We start from the raw sequence: 18,601 nt of genomic DNA on the forward strand, positions 1-18,601 counted from the left end.
AAGATGATTCCCAATTTAATTTTGAGCCAAGTTATAAGTAATTAAATGTTTGTTGTTTAAAAATTTAGAATTTGATGGTTTTGTAATATTTGATGTCTTTATTTTTCCTTTTCCTAAAAAGTTGATCTTATGTTTTATTTTGGCCAATTAGTAAAAAAAACAAATGTGAGAAATCTATTCTGTCTTAAAATTTTTATTTTCCTGTAATTGTAGAGGTTATGAAAAGAATTTGGGGAAAGATTTAGAAAATTATTTGTAACTAACGAGCATAACACCAAATTTGACTTATTCTGCATACAGTTTATATAGTGGATGTTTCCCCAGTTATTTATTTTGAAAAAATTTAAATCCACAGGAAAACAGATTGGTTAGTACAGTAAACACCTATATATCTTTTACCTAGGTTTGTCACTTATTAATATTTTGCTCCAGTTGTTTTTATACACATGCACACACAGACATGATTTTTTTGTTGAAGCATTTGAAAATAAATTACATCATGATGGTTTACCCTGTGATACTTGAGCATACATATACATCTCCAGAGATTAAGGCTAATCTTCTATATAACAACAATATTATAATCATACCTAAGAAAATTAGTTCTGTTGCATGATAAAATCCATGTTCAAATCTTGCTATTGCCACTGAGATGTCTTTTGTCTTACCCAAGATTCCGTCAAGATTCATGTTTTTGATGAATCTTTAATCTCTTGAAGATGGTGGTGTGCCTCTTTTAATCTTTCTTTAAGCGTAACAATTTGCTGCACTTTTTTTGTCCCCCTTCTTTCGTAGAGAATGTTTTACCTCTTGGGCTTGTCTGATTATTCCTTTCTGGTTAGATTCAGTTCACACAGCTTGGTCATGAATACTTCATGGGTTCATACTTAGCTTTGTGTCACGCTAGCAGGTACATAACTTGAGGTTTACATACCTCTTAGATGAAGAGTTTCATTGCTTAGTTAAGGTGAAGACCAACCAGAGTTTTTCTTTGTGAAGGCTTGTTTTTCTCCCTTTGTAATTAGTCAGTAATCTGTACATAATGCCATGAGACCTTCTGAATATCCTGTTTTTCATAATACTTAACTCGATTTTAGCATTCATTCATATGCTGTGCATTGTATAGATTATAGTACTAGCTGTTGAAAAATCGTGGTTTTCTCATTCTAGCATTTTTTCTATATTTATAATATAATTCTTTTGTAGAGAAGAGCCTTCGTTTTGGGGAAAGAATGGGTTTTAACAAAAAATTCAGCTGTAAAATATTCTATAAGTTGTATGCCATGTGTTTATTTAATATATATGTACACATGTATAGTGGTAACATGATATGTCATTCTTGTGTTGGAGCCATGCTGATCTTCTCTAAATCATTCCAGTTTGAAGCAACTGTTTATATCTTAAAGTATAAACTATACAACATTTTTGCTCTATCTTTTGAATTTTTAAATCATACATCTTAGTTTTTGTTCTTGAAATTTTAATCACACCCATAACATTGAAGAAAGCACTTAGTAACAGAGTAAACATGTTACTTAGAAATATGTTAACAGATGTTAAAGAAGGGAAAAACAGTATTTTTTTTCAGCCTTTAATATCTTAGTGGATTGAAATGTTTTCGAATATTTTGGAAACTAAAACTACAGAGTTTATTTCCTCTGATGTCATAGTCAGTTTTTGCTATGTCACTATTAAATAATGAACCTAATTTGCTTGTTTTCTCCCTATTTTATTAAATGTTCGTGGTTGTAACTTTTATTTTTCAGCTTGTAATGACCAGCCTGCAGTCCATTCTTGAAAATGTGGATACACCAGAATTACTTTGCAAATGTGTTAAGTGCATTCTTTTGGTAGCTCGATGTTACCCTCATATTTTCAGCACCAATTTTAGGGTGAGTTCCCTGACCCCCTCTTTTCATATGATAGGTTGAGGGATTGGCTGCATATATGAGGACTTGAGAAATTAGATAGAAAACAAAGTTTCTGCTCCTTCGAGTATAATCAGTTTTAAGGGCCAGGATTGAATGATACAGTAATGCAGTTTTATAAAAAATACCATCTGTACTTGCCAACACTAGTGGCTTAAGATACTTAAATATTTCATCAATGTCACAAACAAAGGTCCATTATTCTCCTGCCATGTCCCTCCCACCCCCCTCTTAAGTTAATATGATGTCAAGTAGGTAGGATATAAGATGTTCTAGAATCTCTTACTCTTATATGGTCCACACAGGTGGAATAGCAGTAAGACCTTAAAATGATTAGTCCCCTTTTCTTTGTCTCCATCCAGGATACAGTTGATATATTAGTTGGATGGCATATAGATCATACTCAGAAACCTTCACTTACACAACAGGTGTCTGGTGAGTCACTCAGGATATACCAGTTATTTAAATATTGTGGGAAGGAGTGTTGGTTCCTCAAAGACCAGTTGTTAATACTAGTTTTTTTGATAATAGAAGAAAAATAATTACTTCAGAGAATATTTTGGTGAAGATTACTTGTTAGCTACATCTTTTCAAAGGAAAAATGTGTACTTTTGTAGTAAGTAGGGAGAGTAAATGCAGATTGTAGTGTTGTACCTATGACTTCTCTCAAGTCATTTGTTGCATGTGTTGGTTGCAAGAGATACCATAGTGGCAGTACTCTGAAGGGTAGAGTGGAAGGAACAGCCTGGATATTTATGGTTTTTTTTGTTTTTCTAGTGATTAAACAGTCAAACAAATGGATTAATTTGGATGATTGTCATAAATTGTGGGAAAAAGCCACCTTTTTTTTCAAGTTAAATGAATGACTAGTAGGACTCACTTGAACTTGTTCCAGGTGCTGTAGTTTTTCATAGCTTGTTTGGTACAATAAAGTTCTGAAGTTAAGATACACAGGTAAGAATAGTTCTCTCAGTTCCACTGGCGAGTGGTCCCATTTCTCCCCCGGAGATGGAGGTACATTTTCAGTGGCCAGGTGTGGCCCTGGAGGAGAAAACCAGTGTGGTCTTAGATTGGGGCAGTATAGTCTCAGCCATGTGTGTAAGGACCGATTAGATTTTAATTTCTGTAGCATTTCTATTTCTGCAGCATTAAAAGAGGTAGCTGTTAATCATTAGTATATTTAATAGTTCATGGGAATTTCCCTGGTGGTCCAGTGGTTAGAACTCTGCACTTCCACGGGGCAAAGAGGGATGGGAGAGTGGTTTGATCCTTGATATGGGAACTGAGATCCCACAAGCCATGCGGCACAGCAAAAAAAAAAAAAATCAGTTTATAGTACTAATTTTATGATACAGGGCTTGTTTCAAGAGTGAGCAACTTGAAAGCCTTTTAAAAGTGTCTTATTAAATATTTTTTAATTTGGACCTAGATTTTTTTTTCCTACTCTTTCAAAATTTCTTATGTGCTTCCTAGGGTGGTTGCAGAGTTTGGAGCCATTCTGGGTAGCTGACCTTGCATTTTCTACCACTCTTCTTGGTCAGTTTCTAGAGGACATGGAGGCATATGCTGAGGTGAGTATATAAAAACTAAGTTATTTCCTAAAATTTCATTTAAGACAAAAAGCAAAAACAAAAATCTAAAGCAGTGCTACATTTATTTTAAAATAATTCTGATCACCTGACATTTAAGCAAAAGTTATGAGACCATTGCTTCAGATGCTTTTAGGTTGCCAGCAGAATTACTGGAAAGATTGCAGGCCTAATTTCCCAAAGCTTGAAATAATTTTCGTGGTTGGTAATTTTCCAAAAACATTTTCTTCAGTTGTAGTTTACTTTTATTTTTTGTTATGAAAAAGGTGAATTGATATTGTGAATTGATGACGAAAAAGGCTTTCCTCTTACTTGTATTGGCAATCTTGGCTTGTGCTTCAGAGAACAAGGCTTGGTTTCAGTCACCTTTCGAGTGTGACACTTTTAAGTCAAGTGTCCATTACTGGTTCTTGGATTTCCTGGCCACTGTCATGATTTAAACCTGCCGTATTTGAATTTGTCTCTTAGTGTTTCTTTCCTGCTCAGTTGGTAATTACCACGATTCTTATTTGGTGGTCAAGGCTTCCATAAAGATTTAACTTCATCTTTTCTTGATACCTTTGCTCTTTCTGGCAAACGGTTAATTCACTACTTGCAACTGTACCAATATATTTTCTCCCTTTCAGAGAATGAGAGAATATTTTGCTTCCATATGTTTCTTTACCCCCACAGCTAGGATGTCTTGCTTCCTAGCACAGCTTTAAAGCTGATCTGCTTCTCATAAGCCACCCATTCTCTTTTGTAGACTTCCCTTTGCTATCCCTAGAGATCTAGTTTCCTTCAGTTATTTTGGTGCTTAATTATATGTGGGTATAATGGTTCTAATACTCCATTTTTTGCTAATCTTTTCCTTTGAGTATATCTGATTTCCTCAACTGACTTTTAAATCTGTAGATTAGGTATTACAAGTTCTTACAATTTTTTGAACCAGCCTCCTCTAACCTCCCCCGTCCCCCTTCCCTCTTCATGTGCATGATATTGGCTCTCTTACTGTTGGAGTTCCTCAAAGAATCTATTGAGGTTAATATTTGCTTTTTAAATAATTGGAGAAGTAAAGTCTACTTATATATTTAGATTCATGTTTCCTTTTCTCTTATAGGCCAAAATTCCTCTTCATTTGTAAAGATCTGTTATAAAATTTAAAAAAATCCTTAAAAATTAGGAGTTGCTTTTTGTTTGTTTTTAAAAACAATGTCCTTAAATAAGAATGCTGTGAATTCACATCCAGGACCTCAGCCATGTAGCCTCTGGGGAGTCAGTGGATGAAGACGTTCCTCCTCCATCAGTGTCCTTACCAAAGCTGGCAGCACTTCTCCGGGTGTTCAGTACTGTGGTGAGGAGCATTGGGGAACGTTTCAGCCCAATTCGAGGTCCTCCAATTACTGAGGCATATGTAACAGATGTAAGTTTTAGTAGTCTTAAGTATCATTCAATAATAATTGCTTTTTATTTTAAGTGGTTCTCTTTACCTAGTGAAATGTTATTAATCTCTCATTTGTTTAGCGTGTATCTGTGTGTCTGACTACTTTCTTAAATAGCCAGAAAGGTAGGGAATTATATATTTCATTCCCCCTTACCCCATGATGGAAGGTCCACTGTGTATTTTTAAATGTTGTGAACTTTTAGGAGATTCTCTGTAGGTCGACCCATTTATTCTTGTTTTTCACATATAACTTTAAAAACATTCTGTAGTTTTTTAATAATTTAAAGTTTTGATTTAAAATTATTGACTCCTTTTAGTTTTTCAACATACTAAGAAGTTTTTCAACATACTTCTCACTTGTAAATAAGGCTTTGAAAAGTAATTTTCGCTAAGCCTAACAGGATGAAACAGTTTGATAGCTTGACATCAAAGGATATAAAGACATAGAATCTAAAATATGTAGTAGCCTGAGACCAATTAAAAAAGGTAGCTAGATTGCTACATTTCAGCCCCAGACATCAGCTGCATTGTGTTACAGTCCAGTGAGTGGTTCAGTGTAATGGATGTGAGAAGTGAACCCCTATCATTGTACTCTGCTTGAACAAGAAGGGAGAAACTTGTGTGATAAAGTCATAAAAGATCTAACCTAAATGATTAAAACTTTACTGTTAGTATAAATTTCTGGCTTTTATTAGCATTTACTTTTGTTGAACACATTGCTAGGTAAAATAGGACATTAATTACATATTTAATTCTTAGTAAGTTAATTGTGCATTTGAGCAGACATGTCAGCTCCTGAAGATAATTACAACCAGCATGTTAATATTTTAAAACTGAGCGAAGTAGTTTAATTTTTTTTTAATTGTCTAAAAGGAAGGTGGTTGATGACTTTGTCAGTGTTGAAATAAAAGCAGTTAACTCAGATATAAAACAAAGGACAAGCACATATCATTTTCCAGGGTAGTTCTATATTAATGTACTCTTTAATGAGAGTCTTTTAGGTCTTTGCCAAAAATGGTGTTTGAGGCCTTTTAAACCTATTGTTGGTTTAAAAAAAAACCCCTGTATGTAGTAGTTGTTGAATATTACAGAAAAATTTGAGAAATATTATTCTGTATCAACTTTCTCTGTATCTTTTATCCTGTTATTTTTATTAGAAATTTAGTACATTAATATTGACTACTATAGTTTGGTGGAGTTTTTGGTTTGGAAATGATATGATTTTCATACTTACATAGGTATTATATGTTATGAATGAGAATATCTTTACAAAGAGGCCGCCAATACATGAACTTGCATAAGCTAAACTATCTTGTATATTTAGTTTTATAAAAAAGTCCAAGTGCTAGATTATGGAAAGTTATTCTCATGGTAGGTTATTCCCATGTTCTTAATACTGTTACTAGGTTCTGGTTTGTTTTATGATTATTAAAAAGGTTTTGAACGTCAGCTATTTAGTGACTTTGGTTGGGGGTTAGGAATTGGGTATAAGGGAAATAGAGGATGGCAAATTCCATTTCCTGTCACAGTAGTACTTTAGGTACTTAGGCAAGATCCTTTCTGTGTATTGTACCAGAGATAGCCTTATTATTATTCAACCATTGAGAACTGGAATATTGAGACTAGTGACAAGGCAGGCAGTTAATTTTCCATTGAAACTGCATTAGAAAGAAAATATTTTCTTGCTCTGTGGAAGAGTATGAATGTTTTTAAAAAGCTGCTTGTTTTCCCCATTTGCAGGTTCTGTACAGAGTAATGAGATGTGTGACGGCTGCAAACCAAGTGTTTTTTTCTGAGGCTGTGTTGACAGCTGCTAATGAGTGTGTTGGTGTTTTGCTCGGCAGCTTGGATCCTAGCATGACTATACATTGTGACATGGTTATTACATATGGATTAGATCAACTGGAGAATTGCCAGACTTGTGGTACAGATTATATCATCTCAGTCTTGAATTTACTCACATTGGTATGTGAATTCTTTTTTGTTGCTTTTTAATATGTTTATTCAGGTTGTTAAGTGTAAATTGATGTGGAAGAAATTAAGCCCTTGTTTGCCTGTGGGGCTTTTAAAAATTTTTTTGTATTAGTCTTTTAAAATCTAGTTTGCTTTTGCTCTTGTATCTGTTTACTTTTAGTGTTTGAGATCTTATCTTAGTGTAGCTTCACTCTTTTTTCTTGTTTTTGATGAAATAGCATGCTTCACATGAGACTTATTTAGCACTCCTGATAAATTTTGTGTAGAGGAGGTACTTGATACTTATTTTGAAAGACCCGGTTATGTTTTGTTTCTGAAACATGGGAAAGCTTCTTTGATAGTTTTTCTTTTCTTAATCAGAAATATTCCCCCTTTCTTCACCTTTTATTATGGAATTTTGAAGCATATTTTAAAAAAGTAGAATAGTATAATGAATCTCTGCATACTTAATACTCGGTTTCTGTAATTAGAAACACATGGCCCATCTGGTTTCATCTAGGCCTCCTACTCTCTGCCTCCTCCTTGCCGTACCTCCATCCCCAACTGGATTATTTCAGAACAAATTCTAGATGACATTCTGCTGAACATTGCTGCCATAGTTGTACTTCCTTTGCCAATGTAAAAATTTATCCTTAAGTGTAAATACATGTATCCTATTTAGATAGCTAAACATTTAATGTCACAATGTTAAGGACTAAAAATATAGCTTAGATATATTACTTTTTTCTTTCATAGATTACTTTTCAGAGGAGTTTTTAGGTTAACAGAAAAGCAGAATGTACAGAGTTCTCCTACAGCCTCTTTCCCCAATAGTTCCCTCTTGTTATTATTAATACCTTCTTTTGGTGTGGTACTTTTATTACAACTGATGAGCCAGACTGACACCTTATGATAACTAAAGTCCATAGAGTTCAGTCTCTGTATTGTCCATTCTGTGGTTTTTGACAAATGTGTAATGCCATGTGTTCACTATTGTAGTATCATACAGAGGGTTTTACTGCCCTGAAAATCCCTCCTGTTCCACCTATTTTCTCCCCTTTACTACCTGGCAACCGCTGATCCTTTTACTGTCTCCTTAGTTTTGCCTTTTCCAGAGTGTCAGAATTATATAATATGTAGCCTTTTCATATTGGTTTTTCTCCCTTAGAAGTATGTATTTAAGGTTCCTCTGTGTTCTTTTGTGAATTGATAGCTCATTTCTTACTTTATTCTTTTAGATTGTTGAACAGATAAATACAAAACTGCCATCATCATTTGTAGAAAAACTGTTTATACCATCATCTAAACTACTGTTTTTGCGTTATCATAAAGAAAAAGAGGTAAGTGATTTACTGATCAGGCTTTTGCTAACTTAGATCATTGAGAAGTTTGACTCATGTTCATTACTTAGTAGGTACATAAATGAAATTAAAATGATAAATATTTGATTTAGAATATTATAAATTGTAATCACTTAATATTTGTTGACTTTCATATTGTATATACCTTGATGAATGATAGTTTTCTCAGATTTCCATCATTTGTTTCCATTAAATTTGTTTCATTAAAATTTCATGTATATGTCATAAACAAAAGTTTATTGTTAGCTTCCTAACTGACTCCCAGTCAAAGCCAATATAGACTTTTCAAGTAGATGTAGGAAAACCTGTCTCTATAAATTGCTGCTTGTATTTGTTCTGATACTGGCTTAAAAAACAGAAGGCCTTTTAAGGAATTTCACATTGTCATTTTTAGAGAATACTTTTTTGATAATAAAGCTTTATAGATTTTTAAATAGCTTACTGATACTGTGTAGGTTTCCTAAATTTCTTTTTGAAAAATTAAAGTCTTTGGTGTTTTAGACAGTGAATTTATCAATCTTAAACTGATTTGTATCATCATTTTGCAGATAGTAATATACTCTCCATTTAATTATTACTTTCCTGAATTCTCTTTTTAAGGTTGTTGCTGTAGCCCATGCTGTTTATCAAGCAGTGCTCAGTCTGAAGAATATTCCTGTTTTAGAGACTGCTTATAAATTAATTTTGGGAGAAATGACTTGTGCCCTAAACAGTCTGCTACATAGTCTACAACTTCCTGATGCCTGTTCGGAAATAAAACATGAGGCTTTTAAGAATCATGTTTTCAATGTAGACAATGCAAAATTTGTAGTTATATTTGACCTTAGTGCTCTGACTACAATTGGAAATGCCAAAAACTCACTAATTGGGGTGAGTATTTACTTGTAATGGCTTTGTTTTATCCACATTTGAGCCTCTCCTCATTGCATGTTAACATGTTTCATTAACTATCAAGGCGGTGTGTCTACAACATCAGACAGAACAAACGGCCATATTTTGGGCATGATTGGATAATTAAAATTGACAGGAATATTTTCATGCTATTTTGTTTAGCTCTTGCCTTCCTTGATAAGTTTTTTATATCCTTTTTATTTTCTGAAATTGTATTTTAATGCTCTCTCCCATTTACTCTAGCATGCTTTTAGTAAACTTGTCAGCATTTTCCACAGGACAAGATTGTGTAGTTCTAAAATGCAACCCTTTCTACCCCTGGTATGCTTCTCCTTTTCCCACTAGAGTTAGTGCTTCCATGTGTCCCTTAGTTTTTGACTACCCACTTTTCTTTGGGAACATTCGCATATTATTTTGGAAGAAGAAGAAAGATTTTATTCCTTTTAAGAAATCTGAAGTGACTGCTTTTGATTTATAATAATTGCTGTGCGTGAGTGAAGTGTCACTCAGTGGTGTCCGACTCTTTGCAACCCCACGGACTATACAGTCCATAGAATTCTCCAGGCCAGAACACTGGGGTGGGTAGCCTTTCCCTTCTTCAGGGGATTTTCCCAACCCAGGGATCGAACCCAGGTCTCCTGCATTGCAGGTGGATTCTTTACCAGCTGAGCCACAAGGGAAGACCAAGAATACTGGAGTGGGTAGCCTATCCCTTCTCCAGCGGATATTCCCAACCCAGAAATTGAACCAGGGTCTCCTGCATTGCAGGTGGATTCTTTACCAACTGAGCTCTCAGGGTATATTTCTCCCTCCTGTGGTACTTAGCAGAATTGAAAAGCGTTGTTTACAATGAAAAGTAATGGAATATAATTCAGGGGTTAGTGTTTCTAAGAGAGAAGGGAGGGAAAACTCAAGATTTGATATTTGTATTTGCATGCTGTCCCTATTAGATCAGGTGGCCTGTGTCCTCTGCAGTGACTGCTCTTTCCCTCACTGCTGGGCTGCAGCTGACTCCTCTTTCGCATTCTAAAATTTGATTGTTGAGAAATTCACATTGTGTTCAGATTTGAGGTTTATATTCTACACTCTGAAAGTGAGAGGAAGTGGGGACAGAGTGGTTAGGTGAAAGGAGTATCTTAGCAATGGAAAGAAAGGGAAGAATGGTAAAGGCTTAGAGTGGCAGGATTTGCCCTTTTTTCCCACTGGAGAGGGCAACTTGCCATTTATGGTATATGGAAAACTGAGGTAACATGATCTACTACACTGAAGAGTGCAGGGGCTTTTGTTTAGACCAGGGATCAGCAAATTACGGTTCATGGACCAAATCTAGCTGCCCACTGCTTTTTTTTTTTCTTTCTTTTTTGTTTCTTTTAATTATTGAGATATAATTCACATACTATACAATACCCATTTAAAGTGTACAATTCAGTGATTTTTAGTATGTTCACAGAATTGTGCAACCATCACCAAACATCACCTCTTTTTGTAAAGACTTTTTATTGGAACATAGCCACTTTGATTCCTATTTTTTGTCTGTAACTTTTCTCACTGCAGTGGCAAAGTTGAGGAGTTGGACATTGTAACAGAGGTGTCACATAACCTGCAGAGGCTGAGGTATTTACTCTCTTATCTTTTCAAGAAGTATTTGCTGATCCCAGGTTTAGTGTACTAGCTTATTTCCAAATTTAAATCTGTTATTTTAATTTTTAAAAATGTGCAGACATATTTTGAAATAAACATTTTGTATGGTCATGTATGTCCTGAAGGAGCCAAACATTTACTTTCTTTGGTACATCATCAGATGTGGGCCCTGTCTCCAACTGTGTTTGCACTTCTGAGTAAGAATCTGATGATTGTGCATGGCGACCTGGCTGTTCATTTCCCTGCCATTCAGTATGCAGTGCTCTACACATTGTATTCTCATTGTACCAGGTAATGTATTTATATATACTTCTTAAGAATTGTCTGTTTAAAAAAAAAAAGAATGTTTGTTTTTTAAAGGGAAGATGGACTCTTTAGAGTATACAATGTGAAAAAAATGTGTTGATTTAACTTTGGAGTTGCTTTTTTTTTTTTTAATGAGAGATGACAAGGTGATCCAAATTTTGTCTTCTAGGCATGACCACTTTATATCTAGTAGTCTTAGTTCCTCATCCCCGTCCTTGTTTGATGGTGCCGTTATTAGTACTGTAACTACAGCTACAAAAAAACATTTCTCAATTATCTTAAATCTCCTGGGAATATTGCTTAAGAAAGATAATCTTAACCAGGACACAAGGTAATTAACATTTTATAATGTTTCTAGCTTTTGGTTGATTTGAGAAAAAGAAATGAAGACTATCATTTGGGATAGAGCAGCAGCTTCTTCATTACGAAACACTTTAAATTTTGTTTCATTATTTAGTCTAGCATTTCTTGTTTCCTGAAACAATTACATGAAACTTTTCCTTCCTACAATATTTTATAGATGAATGTATTTATAGAGATTTTAGAATTTTTTTGCTATAATTTATGCTAGTTTGGGGAGATTTTCTTAAAAGACAGTTTTGTCAGAGGAATTTCTGTAGTTTTAATATTTGTTTCTTATTTCTCGAAGTATTAAAAAAAAACCAAAATAATTAATGTAAAAAGAATAGACTTTCCAAGTTGTTTTTCTGTTTTTAGTTTTTATTAATGTGAAATCAACTGTGTATTTTATGTTTCAGGAAACTGTTAATGACCTGGGCTTTGGAAGTGGCTGTTTTAATGAAGAAGTCTGAAACATATGCACCTTTATTCTCTCTTCCATCTTTCCATAAATTTTGCAAAGGCCTTTTAGCCAACAGTAAGATTCTGTGATTATTTAATTTTTGTTAATCAGTGCTTAAAAGAGATCTTTGATAATGAGAGAAAGATAGTCACTTGAGTGCCTTTCATGAGCGGAAATGTCTCATCCCCATTTTAATGACAAAGGTGTAATCTGTCTTAATTTTTTTGCCAGTGTTAATATGTGAAAAAAAGTTGTTTTAAAGTGATTGTTAACAATTTTTAAGCTTATGTGATTGTTTATACATTCCATGTACTTTTAAAATTTCCTTCAGAGAAAGGTTTGGGTGAAGACTAGTCACCCTAAGTAGATTTTTGTTGAGTGTTACCATTTTCCCAAATGTTACTACTGCCAGTGAGAGAGGGTTCCGGGCAGGAACAACCCCTCATCCATGGTAGTCACTCACTGTTTATTGAAGTGAATGTGTTCAGATATTTATGAGGTACTGGCATATAATTTCTTCTGGCAAGGTGAAAGTGTCTTTAAATTTTTAACAGCTCTTGTTGAAGATGTGAGTATCTGTCTGCAAGCATGCAGCAGTCTACATGCACTGTCCTCTTCCTTACCAGATGATCTTTTACAGAGGTATGGATTAAATTAGATCCACTCTTTTGACCCTGGCCCTAATAACTTAGAAATATTGCCACACTTGTATTATCTATTTCATTTTTTTTGTAGGTGTGTTGATGTTTGCCGTGTTCAGCTAGTCCATAGTGGAACTCGTATTCGACAAGCATTTGGAAAGCTATTGAAGTCAATCCCTTTAGATGTTGTCTTGAGGTATAACAATTGTATCAATACAAAGACATCCCACAGTTTTGTTTAGCAAAAGACAAATTGTCTCTTGGTGAATCAGTATCACATCTTTTGTGGTACTTCTCAATGTTTGAAGGGATGGCAAAGGATCAAATCTTTCAGGTCTAGAAGAAAATAACAAAAATTTGTAATTTTTATAAAGCTTATGATGATTGCTACAGAATAATACTTAAAGTGCCAAAATGTGTTTCTCAGTAGTTATTTGTAAAACTAAATTGCATTCTTGTATAGTTTTTAATTGGGTTAATTTTGGTGATTTAAGAACTTTAAATTTCAAAATTGTAGTAACCTTTATTTTTAATGTCTTAATTTTATCCGTTTTTACTGTCAGATTTAGTTAACAAGGAAGTATTTCATTTACAGCAGGAGGTAACCTTTTAACTAAAGGATTTTGTATGACAGTGACTTTATTTTCTGTCTACAGCAATAACAATCACACAGAAATTCAAGAAATTTCTTTAGCTTTAAGAAGTCACATGAGTAAAGCACCAAGTAACACATTCCACCCGCAAGATTTCTCTGATGTTATTAGTTTTATTTTGTATGGAAACTCTCATAGAATAGGGTAAGACCTTTCTTTGACTCTTTCATCTGGGAAAAGTACTTTAAATATATTTGAATATCTTAACCCTGTGCCCAGTTTAGAGGAGAAAATACATCAGCGGTGGCAGAATAGAAAGTAATATTCTTTCCAATTGAGTTGTTCTAAGTTTTCAATAGTAGGAGGAATTGGTTTGAAGATGGCACCTGAAGAGATAAAAATGAGCTTTACAATTGATAGTAAAGGTGAAATGTGGTTGATGTAATTGATGTGTCCTAGTCATCAGTGCTTTGGGGAGGGGCCTGAGGGTGCAGACATTCTGGAGACTTGCAGTGAGTATTTTATCCTGGTGGCCAAACTGTCATGAGCTTTTTACCCTAATAATCTGTCTACACTACACCCTACTCTTATTTCAGCCATGAAAGACCTTAAAATGAGAGGTGGGAATATAATGCTTCCCAGTTTTATAGGTTTGCCTTTTTGAAGTAGGGGAAAAGTCCCATATTCCCATTTCCCTTGCAGTTTGTTTTTTGTTACTGTCTGTTTTTTCTTCAAATGAAGTTGTCATTAAATATGAAACTACTTTTTCCAGGAAGGACAATTGGTTAGAAAGATTGTTCTATAGCTGCCAGAGACTGGATAAACGTGACCAATCAACGATTCCCCGCAATCTTCTAAAGACAGATGCTGTCCTCTGGCAGTGGGCTATTTGGGAAGCAGCGCAGTTCACTGTCCTTTCTAAGCTGAGGACCCCACTCGGCAGAGCTCAGGATACTTTCCAAACAATTGAAGGTAATTGACTCTGCACTGTTTCAGACTTTGCAATATAAATACTTTCAAGCTTGCATTACGAAATAATGGATTTTTTTTATCTTCATTAAAACAGAACATTGAGAGTACACAATTTTTTCCTTTAGTACTTTATCAGTTAATCTAGATATGTTTGTTTGAATAAGCTTTTATTAAATAATTGTGTCGTGTGTGTTTGTTCACAAAGTTGCTAGCAAATTTGGAAAACTCAGTAGTGGCCACAGGACTGGAAAAGGTCAGTTTTTATTCCAGTTCCAAAGAAAGGCAATGCCAGAGAATGCTCAAACTACCGCACAATTGCACTCATCTCACGCTAGCAAAGTGATGTTCAAAATTCGGCAAGCCAGGCTTCAACAGTATGTGAACCGTGAACTTCTAGATGTTCAAACTGGATTTAGAAAAGGGAGAGGAACCAGAGATCAAATTGCCAATGTCCGTTGGATCACTGAAAAAGCAAGAGAGTTCTAGAATAACATATACTTCTGTTTCATTGACTACGCCAAAGCCTTTGACTGTGTGGATCAAAACAAACAGTGGAAAATTCTTCAAGAGATGGAAACACCTGCGCTGCCTCCTGAGAAATCTGTATTCAGGTCAAGAAGCAACAGTTAGGACTGGACATGGAACAACAGACTGGTTCCAAATCGGGAAAGGAGTACGTCAAGGCTGTTGTATATTGTCCCCTGCTTATTTAACTTATATGCAGAGTATATCCTGAGAAATGCTGGACTGGATGAAGCACAAGCTGGAATCAAGATTGCCAGGAAAAATATCAATAACCTCAGATATGCAGATGACACCACTGTAATGGCAGAAAGTGAAGAAGAACTAAAGAGCCTGTTGACGAAAGTGAAAGAGGAGAGTGAAAAAGTTGGCTTAAAGCTCAACATTCAGAAAACTATGATGGCATCCGGTCCTATCACTTCGTGGCAAATGGATCGGGAAACAGTGGAAGCAGTGTCAGACTTTATTTTGGGGGGCTCCAAAATCACTGCAGATGGTGACTGCAGCCATGAAATTAAAAGACGCTTGCTCCTTGGACAGCAAGGAGATCCAACCAGTCTATCCTAAAGGAAATCAGTCCCGAATATTCTTTGGAAAGAATAATGTTGAAGCCGAAACTCTAATATGTTGACTACTTGATGCAAAGAACTGACTTATTTGAAAAGACCCTGATGCTGGGAAAGATTGAAGGCGGGAGGAGAAGTGGGTGACAGAGGATGAGATGCTTGGATGGCATCACTGCCTTAATGGATATGAGTTTGAGTAAACTCTGAGAGTTGGTATGGACAGGGAGGCCTGGTGTGCTGCAGTCCATGGGTTCACAAAGAGTTGGACAGGACTGAGTGACTGAACTGAACTGAAATAATTGTATCGTATGTGTTTGTTCACAAACTTAGGGGATTTGTGTGGAGAAGACATTTTTTTCTTCTAAAAATGATAAGATCTTGTTGGGAGTTTTGTTTTTAAGTGACGGATATGCAGAGGATACTTGCTAAATGTGAATTTGTGAAATTATCTCCAATAACTTCTAGAATCTTTGAAGACTCCTTTTAAATGTGGAATGTTGTCTTTGGTTGTAGGTATTATTAGAAGTCTTGCAGCTCACACATTAAACCCTGATCAAGATGTTAGTCAGTGGACAACTGCAGACAATGACGAAGGCCACAGTAGCAACCAGCTTAGACTTGTGCTGCTTCTGCAGTATCTGGAAAACCTGGAGAAGTTAATGTATAATGCATATGAAGGATGTGCCAATGCATTAACGTCGCCTCCCAAGGTTGGTTTCAGTGGGCTGGATGTTGATTTACAGCAGTTTTGTGGTCAAACCTAGCAGTGTGGGCAGAGCTGAAATCACAGTAGACCTGTGTATATGCTTTATGTGTATTTCAGACAGTTCTGCCTGTAATTTGAACCAGTCCTGAGCTCTTCTTTCTCTTCTAAAGGTCATTAGGACTTTTTTCTATACCAATCGCCAAACTTGTCAAGACTGGCTGACTCGAATCCGACTCTCCATCATGAGGGTTGGATTGTTGGCAGGCCAGCCTGCTGTGACAGTGAGACATGGCTTCGATTTGCTTACAGAAATGAAGACAAATCCGTCTCAGGTAAAGTGGTGTGTGTGGAGTTAGTTAAATCTGTTAATAGAAAAACTTGGGGATAATTCCTTTGCTATGATCTAATCTATGGATAGGCGCTTCCCAGGTGGTACTGGTGGTAAAGAATCTGCCTGCCAGTGCAGGAGATGCAAGAGACTGGGGTTTGATCCCTGGGTTGGAAAGATCCCCTGGAGTAGGAAATCGCAACCCACTCCAGTATTCTTTCCTGGGAAATCCCATGGACAGAGGAGTCGGGCTCCAGTCCATGGGGCTGCAAAGAGTCAGATGCGACTGAGCACACAGTCTGTGGATAAAATGAGTTAAAGGTTCCATTGATTTTTAAAGCTTTTCATTCAATATTTTTATACAAGCAGTAACTTCCAAAGTTGCCTATGTTTTTTACTTAGAATATGTGAAAATATTCATTACTTACGCTTAAAGATTGGAACTTCTAAGAAATTCATGTATATAAGAAAACTTTTATAATCCCTTGTAATGATTATATAGTATATAGGAAAGTATGATTTATGATATATGTAAAAATATAATATTGATACAATTATAATATGTGGGAAAAGTGCTGACTTGTAGGTGGGGTTACTAAATAAATAGAATCCAAAAATTGCAAATGTTTACTAGTTAATAGGCAATATGCAAAAACATAAAATTAGGCATTCTTTGATTCATGGTTATTTAAATTTTTGCTTTGTATTTACTTCCTGTATTACTCCTAAAGATGCCACAGCTGAAATGGTAAAGTTTTTTTTTAATTTTATAAAGATTAACACCCAAGTGCTATTTATTACAGTCCATCAGCACCCCCTCCCCCTCGTATCTACAGTATACATAACATTTAAGGAAATTCTAAAAATCTAATTTCATCATTGTAAAAGGAATTGTTAAATATATTTGACTTTAAATAGGCTTTAGATTGTGATCAATAGTTGTAAATTTAGTAGAGATTTGAATTTTGAAGGTATTGACGTCTTTGATTTTTTTTGAATGGCCACTTTCAGGGAAATGAATTGGAAGTAACTATCATGATGGTGGTAGAAGCGTTGTGTGAACTTCATTGTCCTGAAGCTATACAGGGAATTGCTGTCTGGTCATCTTCGGTTGTTGGAAAAAATCTTCTCTGGATTAATTCAGTGGCCCAACAGGCTGAAGGGAGGTAAGTTGGAAGGAAATGGGTGATAGGAGTAAGCTTTTTTGTGTTATTGGCTGACTCTAATTAAATGTTAATTACATTTAATGTTGATTCTTAATTGATAACTTTTCATATCAGAATCTGATACAAATTCCCCTTTATGGCCAGAGTTCTCACTCATTAGCTCTAAACTAACTCGATTCCTGTAGGCAAACTCTTTGCATGCCTTGGATTCCTCTGTATATGTTTAAGTGAGTTTTATCAAATATGGAAAATGTAGGGAAAATAAAAGAAGGGTTTATAATTCCATCTCTTAGTGGTAACTCTTTTGTTGTACATGCCTTTCTATTTCTTTTTCTTTTATATCCAGTTTTCTATACTCTTTTCTCAGAAATAGCAATGTTTCTGCTGGTCACATGATTTTGCTTTTTCTACTCAGCAGTATTTAAAAAAAATATATTTTGTCCTGTTAAATTTTCTACAGTGTGATTTTTAACAACACAGTTTTTTTTTGTTTTTGAGTGCACCCTAATTTAACATTCCTTATTGTTGGACAGCAAAATTATTTGGGGTTTTCTTTTTACTAATCTTAATGCACCATGGCACTTAATTCTTTGCTCATGTTTGTGATTGTTTTCTTAGAATGCATTCCTGAAAGTTGATTTACTATTAATAGAAGAAAGGCTACAGACCATTAGGCTTATGATATATACTATTTCTAATTTACCCTACGTAAAAGATGGTTCCAACTTGTATCCCTAACAATAAAAATAACCTTTTCCCTTCTCCTTTGTGTATATAGAGGGCCACTGAGAAACAAGAACTCTGCCATCATATTAATGAAAATGCTTGTTTTAGTATAAATTTCTTTATTACTAATTAATAGTAGAGGTTTCCCCGTATGTTACTGACCATTTGTGATTATTGAAAACATAGATGATGTCTTTATGGCTTCTTGGTTTTTTGGTTACTGATCTGTGAGATTTTATTGTACACCAGGATTATTGATGCTGTCTATCTTCTTGATCAGTAATTTGTTTTTAATAGTCATTTTGGGTTTTTTTTTGTTTTTGTTTTGATGCCCAAAAGTTTCAAATTATGGTGTCATTAGATCTGTTAACTTTCATGTGTTTTAGTGTTTATTTTTCTATTGAGTCTCTGCATACATTGAGATCAGATACTTACCGATATTTTCTGTTTATACCTTCTCTTTTCATAAATATTTAATGATCTTTGG

The 18,601-nt window shown here is 35.0% G+C and overlaps 1 protein-coding gene across 1 annotated transcript in view; it reads left to right on the forward strand.

Annotated features, from left to right (window-relative positions):
• The window catches only part of SMG1 (SMG1 nonsense mediated mRNA decay associated PI3K related kinase), a 99,130-nt gene that overhangs the window by 32,013 nt on the left and 48,516 nt on the right, over positions 1-18,601 (forward strand). The window contains exons 7-23 of the mRNA XM_052636319.1: positions 1,767-1,892; positions 2,291-2,363; positions 3,402-3,499; positions 4,746-4,919; positions 6,681-6,905; positions 8,132-8,233; positions 8,855-9,124; positions 10,947-11,077; positions 11,262-11,423; positions 11,851-11,969; positions 12,449-12,536; positions 12,630-12,731; positions 13,192-13,332; positions 13,901-14,100; positions 15,702-15,898; positions 16,065-16,226; positions 17,234-17,388. Coding sequence (XP_052492279.1) covers positions 1,767-1,892; positions 2,291-2,363; positions 3,402-3,499; positions 4,746-4,919; positions 6,681-6,905; positions 8,132-8,233; positions 8,855-9,124; positions 10,947-11,077; positions 11,262-11,423; positions 11,851-11,969; positions 12,449-12,536; positions 12,630-12,731; positions 13,192-13,332; positions 13,901-14,100; positions 15,702-15,898; positions 16,065-16,226; positions 17,234-17,388 — 2,525 coding nt within the window. The remainder of the gene's footprint in view (positions 1-1,766; positions 1,893-2,290; positions 2,364-3,401; positions 3,500-4,745; positions 4,920-6,680; positions 6,906-8,131; positions 8,234-8,854; positions 9,125-10,946; positions 11,078-11,261; positions 11,424-11,850; positions 11,970-12,448; positions 12,537-12,629; positions 12,732-13,191; positions 13,333-13,900; positions 14,101-15,701; positions 15,899-16,064; positions 16,227-17,233; positions 17,389-18,601) is intronic.

This window comes from Budorcas taxicolor, chromosome 2 (assembly GCF_023091745.1).
Source record: "Budorcas taxicolor isolate Tak-1 chromosome 2, Takin1.1, whole genome shotgun sequence".
Classification (NCBI taxonomy): domain Eukaryota; kingdom Metazoa; phylum Chordata; class Mammalia; order Artiodactyla; family Bovidae; genus Budorcas; species Budorcas taxicolor.